The 14624-nt window shown below is 51.0% G+C and overlaps 1 protein-coding gene across 1 annotated transcript; it reads right to left on the bottom strand.

The window, feature by feature from the left end:
- Positions 1 to 43: 43 nt before the first annotated feature.
- Ccdc167 (coiled-coil domain containing 167) lies at positions 44 to 14262 on the bottom strand. Its single transcript, XM_027394417.2, has 4 exons — positions 14135 to 14262; positions 1566 to 1660; positions 1377 to 1429; positions 44 to 329 (listed from the first exon to the last, which is right to left on the bottom strand). The coding sequence occupies exons 1-4, from the start codon at positions 14174 to 14176 to the stop codon at positions 226 to 228; spliced, it is 294 nt and encodes a 97-aa protein (XP_027250218.1). The 5' UTR covers positions 14177 to 14262; the 3' UTR covers positions 44 to 225.
- Positions 14263 to 14624: the final 362 nt, after the last annotated feature.

Genomic DNA, 14624 nt, shown 5'->3' on the forward strand with positions numbered 1-14624 from the left:
CTGTGCTAGTCAGCCGGAGACACTTACTCACTAGACAGCAGAGCTTGGGGCTGGCTCTTTATTGCCCCTCTCCTGAGCAGCAGGAGGAGGAGGCAGTGCCATGCCCTGCTGCTATGGCTGCTGGGCACCCACAGGGGGGAAAGGCCCCTCCATCTTGAGTTTCAGAGGTTGCTTGGTCTGTGAGTAGGGAGTGGAAGGGAACCTGCATGACTGAGGATGGCTGACTCACATAGTCCAGTGGGCATAGAGGAGGGCGAGGAGGATGAAGATGGCCACTGAGAGTAGCATGTTCTTCCGATTCTCTTGCCGAAGCAGCTTTAGCTCCTTCTCTGGGAGGAAAAGGATGGGAACAAGAAAGAACACTGAGTCCCACCTAACTGCTTCTCCTTCCCAGAATGGACACTCTGCTTAAGACAGAAATGTTTCCTTCCAGCTCCTTTTGTACCCCCAAACCTGGCCCTGTCCTTGATCTGACTACACCCACTAATCATTTAGCTAGATTTACACCTAAGAGCAGTCCTGACTTGCTCAGTCCTTCCTCTGTATACTAGGATATGTGGCAAGGCCACCAAAAGGCTCATCCTTCAGGAGTCTTTTCAGCCAGCCAGGAACTCTGAGGACAGCTAGAATTCCTGCTGTCTGAAAGTAGACTAGAAAGAGCCCCAATATTCTGGTTTTTTTTTTTTTTTTTTTTTTTTTTTTTTTTTTTTTTTGGTTTTTCGAGACAGGGTTTCTCTGTGGCTTTGGAGACTGTCCTGGAACTAGTTCTTGTAGACCAGGCTGGTCTCGAACTCACAGAGATCCACCTGCCTCTGCCTCCCAAGTGCTGGGATTAAAGGCGTGTGCCACCAACGCCCGGCCCCCGATATTCTTAAGAATAGACAGCCATCACTTGTGTGCAGTTTCTACTTTGTAAAGGCTAAACTGATGTCCTGGCCACCTAGCCCTACCTATGCAATGGACTGGGAGGACTGCCAGCCAACTCTGGGCAGTCAGACCAATCCTGAGTAGAGAAGGAATGGACACATCTGAAGGGCCCTGCAGACCAGACTCCTAGGCCCAGGGCAGGGGCTTCGGGGCTCTAACTGGCTCTGCTACCTGCACCCAGAAGGTGGCAGCATTGTTCCACCCACAGAAGCCCTTTCCTGCCCAAACAGGGGTTGTCCTCTAGCCACCCCACGCCCAGCCCAATGTAGGTTGTTCTGGTTGGCTGGGACATGGACTGCAGAACCCAGCGTCTGTGGATGAGACACACACTCCAGAGAATATAGACCCTTTGGTATTGCTTCCTCCTCTGGACAAAAAATAAAAGATGACGGACCCCTTTCCTCCCAGGTGCCAGGGATCAGAATGGCAATGGGAGGGAACTTCCTTACCATACTTGGAGGCTTTGCTCATGAGAGTAGTTTTCTCCTTCTCCAGAGACCTCCTGTGGGGAAGGAGTTTACAGCTCAGACCTTTTTTCCTGTCTTAACTAGACAGGCAGTAATTCATATCTGTTTGAATAAAGGGACCAAAAACTAGGATCTTAGAGGACAGGGGCCATGACTGGTCAGGGGCATTACCTGTCCTCAGGACTCAGTTCTGTCCTGTAGAGCTGGGAGGTCACAGCCTCCAGGTCCTTGCGACACTGAGACAGCTTTTCCTCTAGCCCATCAATCTGAAAGAGACAAGAGACAGGTGCAGAGTTATAAACTTTCCCAGGCCCCACCCTACCTCCTTATGTTTGTACTGGGCAGGGCGCAGCTTTACTGTTGACAGAGGGCTTCAAATTTTGAATTGCCTGGCTGAGTCCTGGGAATCAAGGCCTTGCACCCAGCAGAACCTGCCCCATGGTCAATTCAAGAAGGGAACACTGCAGAGACAGCACAAGGTCCCAGGTATCCATGTGGGAAGAGAAGGGGTTAAATGTCAAGGGGCTGAAAAGTGGGGGCCTTTTTCTCACACACGATTCATTGTAATAGTGCAGTCTGTGTTGTCACGATAGGCATTTTTCTGAGAATCAATAAAAATTGGCGAAACAATGCAACTTGAAACCACTTCTATTTCTTTCTGATTTGGCTTTTGCGCAGAACTGTTGCCTATCACCAAGGTCAGCATAACTCAATAGCAAAGTAGCTAAGCTTTTGAAAGGAGGGCTGCCAGCCATATCTTCTTCCATTTGCTCTGTCATTTCAGAGATGTGATCTTAAAATGCCTGAGTTGTGGGAAAATAGTTTATAAAATGGTGGGCTGGGCTATCCACACCTGGGTTCCAATGTTATGCATTTGGCATTGAACACCACAATTCTGCCTTGACTTGGTCTCCAGGTATCTAAAGTAGCCACTTCTCTGGATTTAGGCTGGCTGGCTAGTGCCTTGCTTTTGGTAGCTGGGTATGTTGAGGGCTCTCTGGAACCCTCTAATAGTCCTTTTCCATCTCTGACTTCACCTGCCCTTACCAAGTCCCCAAGAGGGACAGCAAGTGTGGCCAAATGAAAGGTTAGGGTTCCCTAGATGGAGTGGTTTTTCTGAGAAGTCACAGGGGCACACTTCTGTCTGTCTCACTGCACTCCTTATTGGAGCTACCTGGAACAATCTTGCCTCCTAAGCAGGGTGGTCAGAGTTTGGATGTCCCAGGCCACTAGCCTGGGGTCAGGAATCAGAAAAGTTGCACTTGAAGTTCCCGAAAAGCAGCCATCTCAGACATTGCTGTATCAGTCACTTTGGTGGGTTTGAATGAAAGGCAACCCCTTTCCTATGGCCCGGTAAGGAGGGCTTCATGTGAGGGAATGACCTGCAGAGGTGCGAGGTAACTGTATGGCTACCTGTCGGTTTTCTGCTGATGGGCACCAGCCTCAGCCAGAAGACTAAGCAGTCCCCAGCGAAGCCAGAAGCCTTCCCCAAACTATACTGTGGGGGAGGGGAACACTAGAGAGCCTGACTTGGGGGCAGTCTGATATGGATACTTCTGGCCACCATGGAGTGTGCCCTACACAGAATACCACCCAACACAGGCGAATCCCTGAGACTATGTTCTCATGTGGCACAGGAGTGACACACAGCCAGAGTTTGTGCTGGGGCCTAACTCTTATGCAGCTGGGCCTCCTGCCCTGGCTGGAGGACACCTCTCCCCTTACCTGGCAAAGTCGGCCCTTTCTATCCTCCCAGGCTAGAAGCCCACAGACTGACCAGTTCTACTTGTGAGCATGACCTGCCTGGCCTCCAGGAATGCCCAAGTCTGCAGCTCCTTAGGCCACCTGCCACCTTTGTGCCCACAAGGCCTGGTCTCCCGCAGTCTTCCTATTTGTGGCTGGAGTGAGCAGCCCCTCACCCCCCCCCCGCCCCCATGGGAACAAATGGTCAGGTTCACACAACTGGTTTCTGAAATCCTTGGGCTCACTAAAACAAGGAGACAGATGTGCCTGCACATAGCTAGCAAAGCTCGCCCCAGCCGTCCAGTCCAGGCTCAGGCCTTACTGCTGTTTTGTGTGTGTGTGTGTGGGGGGGGGGATTGGTTTGCAGGCCACTCTGGGGAGGGATCAGGTTAAGGATTTCCATACCTGAATGTCTCTGGAAGGTGACCAGGTGACCAAACAAGTGGTAATTGCTCCAGAGCAAGGCCAGGTGCACTTACTGGGCAATGTCTTACAACTGAGGCTGTGGCCAAGCCACGCTGCCATCATGCTCTGGACAGGGCCTGAGGGGCTGGCAGTCGGGGGCCTTTATCTGAACAAGCCCAATTTATTTGCAGTTACACTGAATATCCCTACTTTCATTTGCCACTTTTTAATGAGGCTTAAATGGGCGAACACAAATCAAGGTTTTAGGGACTCAGTTCTAATCTCCCTCTATGAATATTTATGTCCTGCTGACAGTTCTGATTCCCTTCTAAATAGCAAGTTCTCTTTAAAACTGCCTGATGTGGGCTGGGGGCGGGGGAGGCCACTGTCAGGAACCTGAGTAACGGGGCAGAGACTCCCGGGACCTGGGTGTTGAGGAGGCGGGAAGGGATGGATGGAGAGCTGCTTTTAGATGTGACATGGGGCTGCAGAAGAGAGCTGTCCAAACAAGACAGGTCAAAGGGCAAGACAAGACCAGAAAAGGGGCCTCATAGAAAGAGCCCCCAGTTGGAGTCTTCAGTCAACTCATGAGTATGAGTTATTAATACTACAGTCTACAGGTTCAAACCTGAAGTCCTCAACTTCATTCTCTCCCTGCTCTCAGGCCAAAGGCAATGGAGTGAGAAAGCCAGACCAGAGGCTATGAGCTGGAGGGTCAGAGTAAGGAGCTACAGCTCAGGGTCAGCTGTCACTTGTGAATGAATGGCAAGCTCCTTGCGCCTGCCTGTGCCTCAAGTGACATCTCAGAGTTGTGAGGTACTCAGAACAGCACTTCCCAACAGCTGGGGTTTAATAACAGCTGCTGTTACAGCATGGTACTCACTGGGCTGCTGTGGCTACAGTAAGACAGCAAGGTGACCGGGAAACCCTAGCCCTGCTATTGGCAGGCAGCAGTGGGAGGGAGCCTCTGACAGCCTCTGGCTGGTCCTGTGGTAAGCCAAGCAATCATGTGGTGGAATCCAAGGGTGAGACCAACTGCGCCCTGAACAGAAAACTCAGCTGAGGCCCAGGGAAGCAGTGATCCTGTGAGGAAATATGGGCGGCAGGGGAAGCCGGGCAATCGCACTTGGGTGTCTGAAACACAGCTCTCGGGGACTTGGCAGCCAGCAAGGCTGGGAGTTGGCTTGGGTATCCTGGGGACTGTGGCAGGAAGAGGTTCAAACAGAGATGAGAACTGTTATAGTGGAAAGGGGAGATTCCACTGTGTAAAGTCATGGAGCCACCCAGAGCACCTGCCTGGCAGAAGACCGGCCTAGAGCTAAAGTGGGAAGCACAGCCCTGGCAGAATGGGTGTGCCCTGGTAGATTAAGAAACATCCAGCTGGGTGTTGGTGGCGCACACCTTTAATCCCAGCACTCGGAGGCAGAGGCAGGCGGATCTCTGTGAGTTCGAGGCCAGCCTGGTCTCCAGAGTGAGCGCCAGGATAGGTGCCAAAGCTACACAGAGAAACCCTGTCTCGAAAAACCAACCAACCAACCAAACAAACAAAACAAAAACAAAAAAAAGAAACATCCATTGCTACGCTTATATCCAAGAACAAGGTGATATCAGAGCAAAGAACCAGTGGCCGAAGCAGGCCGCAGTCTTCTGGGAGGAGCTGGAGTTTCTGAGTTAGCAAACTGCTGGCACCTTGCATTGAGAAGCTAGGAGGGACCACAAAAGCCCCATGGAGCAGTCTGGTTATAGAGACTAGCCGGGACCCAGCAGTGGCTAAGCCTGTGGTGAGTGGGAGTAGGGGAGAATAGGCAGGTAAGGTGGGAAGGGGAAGGCACAACCCTGAAGAAGGTGGAGTACCACAGGCATCCAGGAGTTGGTACTTAGAGAAGCCTGCGTGTGAGGCCTGTACTGTAGTCTGGGAGAACTTAGGCCTTTGGCTATCTGCATCTAAGTAGCACTCAGGTCAGGTGGGTGGCCTGGGGTGTGCTGGGGCAGCAGTCAGGGACTCCTCAGAGCTTCCCTGCCTCCCAAGCCCACAGCTCTGAGCACTGTACTCCATTAGGCTAAGGCTGGAGGTCCCCAACCCCAGGCCGGTGAACAGTCCCCTTCCTGACTTGGATACAGCCTTACTCCCAGAGCTTTAGGCAAGTGTCCCTGGGGTCCTATGCACCATAAAACCACTGTATTAAGAGAAACTGTAAAATTCTTCTGAAATCCCCAGGAGGCATCTTTTCAGAGGATGGTGCCTCCTGGAATCAAAGCCCTAAAGAGGCTCCTCAGAGGCAGGAAATTTGTGTCACTTGCATAGACAGCTGCCCCTGAACAGGTCGGGTCAGGCCCCACAGGGTGCCAGCTCTAGGACTGCTGAAGGAGCATAGGCAGCTTTTATTCCTCTGACAACCAGTCAGCAGAAGCCACTGGCTCTTTAGTAAGAGAGTGAAACAACTAAACACAGCACTCAGCACCTAGACAGCTGTGAGGCAGCTCCTGGTCCACAGTCTCACCACTGCAGATACCTTGAGGGCCAGGCTCTCTCATGGGAAAGGGCAGAGGTTCCTCTGGAGCTTGGTTCAAGACCACACAGCCCACTAGCCGTTTTCTAGGTTAGCAAGAGGTTCCTGTCTCTCTGGGGGCTTGCTCCTGGGAGCTTCTGGCCAGCAAGTAGCATGATGCTGGTGAGGAAAGGGCTTGCCTGGGGGGCCAGGCAGTGATCATGGGGCATGCCCCACACCTGTCTAGCCAGGAGCTGGCTGGGTACCAAAGACTTCTAGCAAGAAGATGGTATCATGTGTCTGGATGAAGGCATGAATCAGGAGCAATACTGGGAACCAAAAGCCCACAAAACAGACTGTAGGAATGCCCAGGTGCCAGGTTCTGTTCTAGACACTCCATACAGAGGAGGAGGGCAGACAACTAGAGTCCACATTTTATAGGCAGACTTTCAGGAAGGAAACAGCTTTCCAGATGTGTCCTAACCCTGTCCCCAGTGACTCTTAGACCAGGAGGCATCTTCCACCCTTGTGCCCTAGAATGGGTAGAGTGTGCAGCTGCAGGCATCCAATCTGACCTTGCAAAGGGGCCATCACCATGGTGGAGAGAGCTAACTCCTGGCAGGGATGGTTAGCAACTTGGCTAACACAGCTAGGAGGTGTGGGACTGGGTTCTGGACTACACACTTTCTTCCACACCAACCTTTTCTCCAGCATCCTTTGTGAAAACATCCACAACTAACAAGGACTACTGACATTCGGAAACAAAGTCAAGCCTGTGGCAGTCTGTTGGTGTGGCTTCAACAGACCCTCTACTCTGAATGACCTTGTGCCTGGCTCTGCTTGGTCTCTTCTCACACAACAGATGTGCTGCCTGAAAGGGCCTGCCTGGAATCCGTGTGCTGGGAGACACAGGCGCCAGGAGCCCAGCGTCTGTCTTCATACTAAGCCACTCTCCCTTCACAAACACCCTCCCCCACACTGACACACTGTCAAAGTTCCCTCCCAAATGCACACAAAACACATCCAGTTTGGAGAAGGAAGTGTGTGGGCTAGCTGTGGCTGGTAAACCCTCTCCCTCCCCTCCCCAAAGGGCATCAAAGCTTCCTCCTCTTCTAATTCACAGCCTGGGAAGCTGGTCCAGAAAATCCACTCATTTTCACACATCAGGAGCCCTGGGATGTTTACTGTAATGGGTAAAGGAGCTAGACCGCCTGCCCAGATGGTCCCTGGCAAAAGCACTGGGGCTTTCCATCTGGGGCCGTTAGGACACATGGCCAAGTCACGGGGGACCATGTACATCATTTCCCAGATGACCAGCCAGAAACCGAAATGGCTGATCCCCATTACACTACTTGTAAGTGATGTTTTTGTGTGGAGAAGGCTCACAGGACTCCGTAGGGATAGAAAACAAACCACCATGCCCCCCTTCCCCAAACCAACAGGCCTGATGCTAAGTTTCTCTTCCAGGCAGAGCAGGTGAGGACAAGCAGCCTTCCAGTGTCTAGCGACAGCCAAGGGTACCACCCATCTGAACACTGAGCCCACCCGTTCATGAGGATGAGGTCTGCAGTAGTCCAGGACAGCTGCCAAGGTCAGCCCGAAGGAGTTATGCAGCTTTTGAAGTCACCTTGCAGGCCAGACCTTGCCCTAAGCCTTCAGCTGCCCCAGGACAAAATGGTGTCTGGGGTTTGGTTTCTCTTCCTTCTCCCAGATCTATTTTTTGATAAACTGGCAAAAGCATCTCCATTGCTGAAAGGCTCAAAGCACTTTCAGGAGCTGGCACCCGCCCCGTGCCTTATGAATTCATTAATTAAGACGCTGGCAAACAGCCACTCCACACATGCTGACATCCAGCAGCGTTAGGTAATGAGGTTTTAGTCTCCTGACCCCCGTTAAGTGGAGCTGTGCCAGATGCGGGCTGCCGAAAGAGTCACCTGCCCGATGGCGACCTGTCGCTTCCACCTGTGCAGGTGAGGCTCATTTAATGGTCAGCAGGCCCTGAAAAGCCCACATCTGCCAGACTCTCCCAGCAAGGTAGCTCCACATTAGTCCTGACCTCAGCCCCCAACTACACACCCACTTGGAATCAACAGTGCCTCCTACCACTGAGGCCAATTGGGTAAGTACTTCCTTCCGGCTAAGACACTGCCTCTAGCCCCGTTGCAGGAAACTGGGGGCCTCCCCACAGCTTGTGCAGAGCTCATCCTAGGACTCACAGGCTAATTAACTGTGGTCACAGTTCATGCTGGCCAAACCATTTCTTTCTGGAAGCCTCCACCTGTCCTGAGTGGCCGTCAGTCTGTGAGAACCAGTTAATAGTAACTGCCACCCATGTACTTTCAGCCCTTACAGAAGACACCAGTAGTTGGTCAGTCTAGCACTGACCCCAGCTCACCTCCACTACCACAAATGTTAGAAAACAGTCTGCTGACAGCCAGAGTTGCACACTACTCAGCTTTGGGGCAATGCCATGTTCCGGATGTCATCTGGGAGTTTATGCTTGGCTAGTAAGAGTCTTGATTTATGGCTGAACGTGATGAAGCTGTGGCAGCTCTCTTGTGACTATGCAGAAACACCAGCCCTGATATTAAGTACTAGCTACTAAGCACAGCTGGCAGACACAGGAGCTACTTGCCTATCATCGCCTATGGGGAGAACAACATTCCCACACATGAAAGTCATGGATGCCATTCTGAAACTTGTAGACAAAAGCTTTCCCAATGGACAGGATTTGTGTACTAGGGACCAAATCTAACAAAGTTATTTCCTTCAGCTAGGGACATGGCTAATCAGCAGAGCGCCTTCCAAACATACAGAAGGCACTAGTGCCACAAAAGGGTGAGGTAAGCTAAGACCCATGCTTAGTAAGTTAAGGCCAAGTGGCACAAGCCTGCAGGCCAGCTACAAGAGAAACAAGTCCAGTTACTGTTACAGTGTAAACTGTAAGCATGGTCCTATCAGTCCCAACTCATCACTCAGAATAAACTCTTAAAACCTAACACAGTGAGCTATTTCTGACTGACTCTCATGGGCCTCTGAAGGAAACAGAGTTGGGGAGTCAGAAGGGGGCCTGGCTGCCCAAGGTGACCACCTGGCACAGCTGGCCCATGGCCACCCTCAGGGTGAGGGCCACCTGCTTGGTAATTGTTTCATTACTACAAGTGAGGGCTGTTTGCAGGTGCTGAGATCTCTCACTTGTGGGGCTTTTATTGCACTCGTCAGATTAACAAACATTTTTGATTAAATCACCACTTCAGTAGCTCTGAGCGCATGACTTTTAATAAGAGGACAATATCTACCGCTACTGAGCATCAGTGCACATTCAATACTCAGACCCGCTGGGGGCAACGGAAAAGGAAGCAGAGAAACAGCCAGATGCCAGGCCTTTGCTGAGGCCCAGGGATACAGGTTTCAAGTCCTTGAATATCCCAGCAAAAAGTAACCGTAGAGACAAAGACTGCAGATACCCACATGCTCATACAGCGTTATCATCTGTATATTTACCAATATTTTAAATATCCATGCAAATATCTCTAGAAGTGCAGTGTTATTGGGGGGGGTGGATTGGGGGCATAGCTCGGTGCTAGAGGGTTGGTCTACTGTGCTGCTCTCTCGTTAAATCACAGCTGCCTCTTCAGTCCCAGCTGACCACAGAAAATGGTGTACAATGCGTCCTGATCAAGTCTTGTCTGTGCTCTGAAACTGAACACGCCAGGCCTCCATCATCTGCACTGCTCCCTGTTATTTCCCAAGCTCCCACAATAGCTCACTGCACTTTGATCACTAAAGGTATTTCCAGCTCAAGGTTCCAAACACCTCCACAGTCCTCCCCAGACAACATGCTCAAGTCTGCCACAGCAATACCCATGAACCCAATACCAAGCTCCATTTTGGTTTGCTTTCCCACTGCTGTGATAAACAACATGACCAATAGCAACCTGAGGAGGAAAGGGTTAATTTCAACTTAATAGTTTATTGTCCATCATGAAGGGAACTCCAGGCAGGAACCTGGAGGCATGAACTAAAGCAGAGGCCATGGAAGAATGCTGCTCAGTGGGGTTGCTCCCCATGGTTTGTTTGCTTGGCCTGTTTTCTTACACAATCCTGGACCACCTGCCCAGGGTGGCACCACATGGTTGATTGGGCCTTCCCACACCAACTCATCAGAAAATGCCCACAGGTCAGTGTGATGGAGGCAATTTCTTGAAATCCCTTTTCCTAGTTTGTGTCAACTTGACAAAAAAACTAAGCAGCACCCTACCTCGCACAAGGCTGCAAAATGGGTAGATCTGCTCCCATTTAAAGCATTAAGAGAACAAGTTGTGTCAACCCAAACACTTCAAAACTTCTCTGCTGGAGGCCAAGAGTGGAGCTCAATGGCAGAGCACTTGCCTGGCAGGCAGATGGCTCTGGGCTCTGGCCCCACCACAGACAGGTGGATGGATAGTAGATTGATAGACTAACAGGAAACAAATCTTCAAAGGTTGAGGAGGAGTGGCTGGCTGTCCTCGGCCGCCTTATGCCAGGCATGCTTTGGGCACCTGACAGCAACACTGTGAGGAAAGGTGTGATCTGAGGAGATCTGCTCCCTACCACATGCCAGCTCCTTCTTCCATGTTAACAGGCTATAGCTGAGCATGTGGCCTCGAACCTCAGTTCCTAAAAATAGAAAGTGGGCAGTCTGGGCCCAGAGTCCTTAACAAAGAACACACACCAGTGAGGTGTGGCCTGAGCTTATCAACAAGATGGCAGAACCCCAGTCCACGGCCAGACGCTAGCAATCAAAGGCCTGTGAACCAAACTTACTCTACTACTTCTTACAAAGAAAGGGCGTTTTGGTTTTTGAGACGTTTTTTCACTCTTGAAGTCTATGCGACCATAAACTCAAGAGCTTCCTATACCAACCTCCTTAGCACACCATTAGCTTTAAATAGTGTCTATTGGAGCTGCCATGCTCACATACTGTCCACAGCTGCTTTTCTATTAAGACAGACTGATTACAAAGTAGCTGATTTTTTTGTGTATTTAAGTCAGGATCATACGTATCATGGATTGAGCTATGTAATATGCATGGTCTTATAGTGATATATTATTTATGATCTAATAAAGCTTGCCTAGAGATCAGAATGCAAAGTTAGCACATCCATAGAAGCAGTGGTGGCACATATCTTTAATGCCAGGACTCAGGAGACTTAGACAGATGGATCTCTGTGAGTTCAAGACCATCCATGGCTACATGAGAATGAATCTGTCTAAAAGAGAAACAGAGCTCATGTCTTTAATCCCAGCACTAGATAGGTATATGAGCTAGTAGCAGGGCATTCTGGCAATTAGTCTCCAGCCACACTGAGGACAGGGTTCCCCTTTCCAGTCTTGGTAGAGGTAAAAGCTCTCAGGTATCTTGGCAGCTTTGCTTTTCAGATCTTCAGCTTGGACCCCAATATCAGTCTCTGGGTTTACATTGTTTGTACTACATGGTCTTGAACTCCTGATCTTCTCTGTTTCCCAAGTGCTGAGATTATAAGCATATGCCACCATAACTGGCCATGATAGTTAAATTTTTTTCTTTCAAGAGTTATTTATATTTTATGAATATTTTTCTTACATGTTTGTGTACAAGATGCATGCCTGGTGTCCAAAGAGGCCAAAAAAGGCATCAGATCCTTCAGAACTGGAGGTAGAGAGATTGTGAGCTGCTGTGTGGGAAGCACACAGATAGTGGGGAGCAACCCTGGTCCTCTGCAAGAACAGCCAGTGCTCTTGACCCTTGAGCCATTTCTCAGCCCAACATCAAATTATCAAATCCTGAAGTGGGTTGTGCTTCCACAAAGCTCTGGTCAACATTTTCATTAACTAAGCCATACACAATAGTCTCTGATGTATGTTTTGTTAAAGAGATTTTATTTAATAAACAGACGGTTCATCAGCATTGAACTCACTGCCCAGAGTACCATGTAGTGCTGGATTTCCATGCCTGAAAAACAGTTAATCTAACAAACCGATTGTCCCTATAAGCTACATCACAGCCCTGGAACACTAGACAGCACTTTAGCGCTGTGCTTAGGGATCCCTTGAAGTAGCAAAATCACCAATAAAGAGCACAAAAATGCAAAACTCATGGCACTAGAAAGCCCATAAAAAGGACATTTGTTATGTCATGACAGCTCAAATAGGGCAGAGCTGCACTTGCTCAGCCGCAGCTGGAAATGCACTCTCAGGTGACTCCAATGAGCTGCCACTTTCCTTTGCAAATCTGCTGGCACTGACTTGAGGACATTAGATTTGCCACAGCCAGGAGGCAAATTTGGAGTCTGTGAATAAGACTGAGAGCTGCAACAGAGACATCCTACTCCCAAAGTCTAAACCAGTAGTGTTTGACTCTTCCTACACAGGTTTGCTGACCTCTTTTCCAGGCCGTTTAGGTAATGGCAGACAACATCTCATTCTCAAAGATTCTGGGTTTTGGGGTTTCTGTTACAACAGATCACTGTGCTCTGGTACAGGCTATCAAGTCTCTGCCCTAGTGCCGCATACTGCCAGCTTATTTCACCATGCATGCTTTAGTCTTTTAGGACATTCACGTTTCCAACAACTGCTTTCCCCTTCCCAAGCAGGCCAATACCCAGTTGGAATGGTGCTACTACAACCATCTGCTGTTGCTAAAATGCTTCCCCAGGGGAGACAGAAGCAATGCCTACCCCTCCTCCTCAGGTCCCAATGGCAAACTGAGGTACAGTTCTGACAAAACTCTGAGTTTATCGGGCTTCCTTGGAAAATAAGTGAAGGGTGCTCCTCCCCCAACAGCCAACACTTGGAAGGCCTTTCTTTACCCAACAGGGATGAGGGTTTCCCATAGTCACAGAGATGGAGCCCCCTCACCTAGCCTAAAGACCATAGCCCCAGATGCAATACAACAGGTCCTGTGTTGCACACAACAGCTGGTGTAGGGTGAGGCTGGACACTCAGGTGAGGATCTTATGACCTCCTCAGTCCTCCACGAGGTAAGCAGTCAACAAGCAAGCGGACCCAGCTGAACCTCCCTAGATGGCGGCTGCTTGGCTCCAAGGACAGCCATACATAGTGCCTTCACTAGCATGGGTGTGCATGGCTTATTTTAAACACACACTCAGGTCCTACTGAGTTACCTGGGATGAAATGGTCGTGTCTCCACTTCTGCAAGCTCTACGAGTTTTTGAGAATCACCCAGTAGGTAGGAAGCCCCTGGGAGGCTTCTGACAGTGATACCTGACGCTGTCATCTACAAACATGTTGGGTCACATTCCTGCAAGTACCGAGACACCTGTGGCTGAATATGCCTGCTATGGTGACTGAAAGGAAAAGAGTCACCACTTCCGGGAAGCCTGCCTGAGCATCAATCACGTTCTGCTCCTCATCGTCACCATTTCAAGCTGGCGTCCACTTTTTCTTTTCCCCTTTTGGGGGCATGGTCTTGCTTTGTATCCCAGGCTGGCTTTGAACTCATTAACGAACTACCTTGGCTCTCTGACAACTGGGATCACAAGCACGCATTACCAGGCCCAATCCCTGGGTTCTACTTAGAACCCGGGTCCCCTCATCTGTACAGACGTGACAGGCACGCGTTAAGAATGCAAGGGAAGGTAGCATATGGTACTCAGCACGCGTCGGATGTCTTTTCTCTCCACGTGTGACAAATTATTTCAGAGGCCCCTCCCTCACACCAGTTCTAGAATTCTTTCCGGATTCCCAAAGATCCTCGGAGTTAACTTCCAGGCGGCAAGCTTGGGTACCCCAGGAAAAACTCCCCGTCTCTGGAGACGTGGGAGCCACATCCTGACGATAGGCTCATCATCGCCGGGCCCAGCTCCGGTGCCCACCGGTCCCTTTCGGCGATTCCTGAGGGGCGGGCGGGTCTTCCCTCCCCGGGGACGCCGGCTATGCCGGGCCTTCTTCTCAGGGCTCCCCCGGCTCACCTCGGGGCCCCTCCTCGTCCTGGGCCCTCACCTCGGGGCTCCTCCCAAAGCCTCGGCCCTCGCTCTGGCAGCTGCCGGGCCGACCCCCGCCCCCGCCCGCGGCGGAGCACGGCGACGGGCCTCGCGGCCCAAGCCCGACTGCTCCCCTCACCTCCTGGGCGACGCCGAGATTCTCCCGCTTCTTTTTAGTCATCGTGCCCGCCGCGTCCCCGCACTGGGCCGGCCCACCGAGTCGCACCACGCACGCGCAAGGTCTCGTGCTTCTCTCTCATTGGCCGGCGCGGCAGAAGGGGGCGGGGCAGCTGCCGTCGCCATCTTGTTGAGGGGCGCGTCCATTTTGCCGCCGTCATGTTTGTGAGGGGCGGCCTCTGAGCGGGCGGACTCGGGATGAGATTGGCGGAGAGGGAGAGGCCCGGGCTGCGGCACCCGTGGGTGGAGACCGCTTTGCAGATGTAGACTGAGAACTTTCTTCTTTTTCCTTCCTTCCTTCCGTCCTTCCTTCCTTCTTTTCTTTTCTTTTCTTTTTTTTTTTTTTTTGCATCTTCCTTCTTGCATCCATCAGTGGCATCCCTGCACACTTTTAGGCTAACCTCACTCAAATTCAGTCGGTCCTACAAGGCCCTGCCTGCAATGCAAGCCCG

The sequence above is a fragment of the Cricetulus griseus genome (genome assembly GCF_003668045.3).
Source record: "Cricetulus griseus strain 17A/GY chromosome 1 unlocalized genomic scaffold, alternate assembly CriGri-PICRH-1.0 chr1_0, whole genome shotgun sequence".
Lineage (NCBI taxonomy): Eukaryota > Metazoa > Chordata > Mammalia > Rodentia > Cricetidae > Cricetulus > Cricetulus griseus.

Bases quoted from the DNA above. Each gene is read 5' to 3' on its own strand.
- Ccdc167 (XM_027394417.2), bottom strand. From the start codon at position 14,176: ATGACTAAAAAGAAGCGGGAGAATCTCGGCGTCGCCCAGGAG. The intron at 1,661-14,134 runs GTGAGGGGAGCA...TGTCTCTTTCAG, and splicing joins ATCTCGGCGTCGCCCAGGAG to ATTGATGGGCTAGAGGAAAA. The intron at 330-1,376 runs GTAAGGAAGTTC...TTTTCCTCCCAG, and splicing joins GAGCAAAGCCTCCAAGTATG to AGAAGGAGCTAAAGCTGCTT.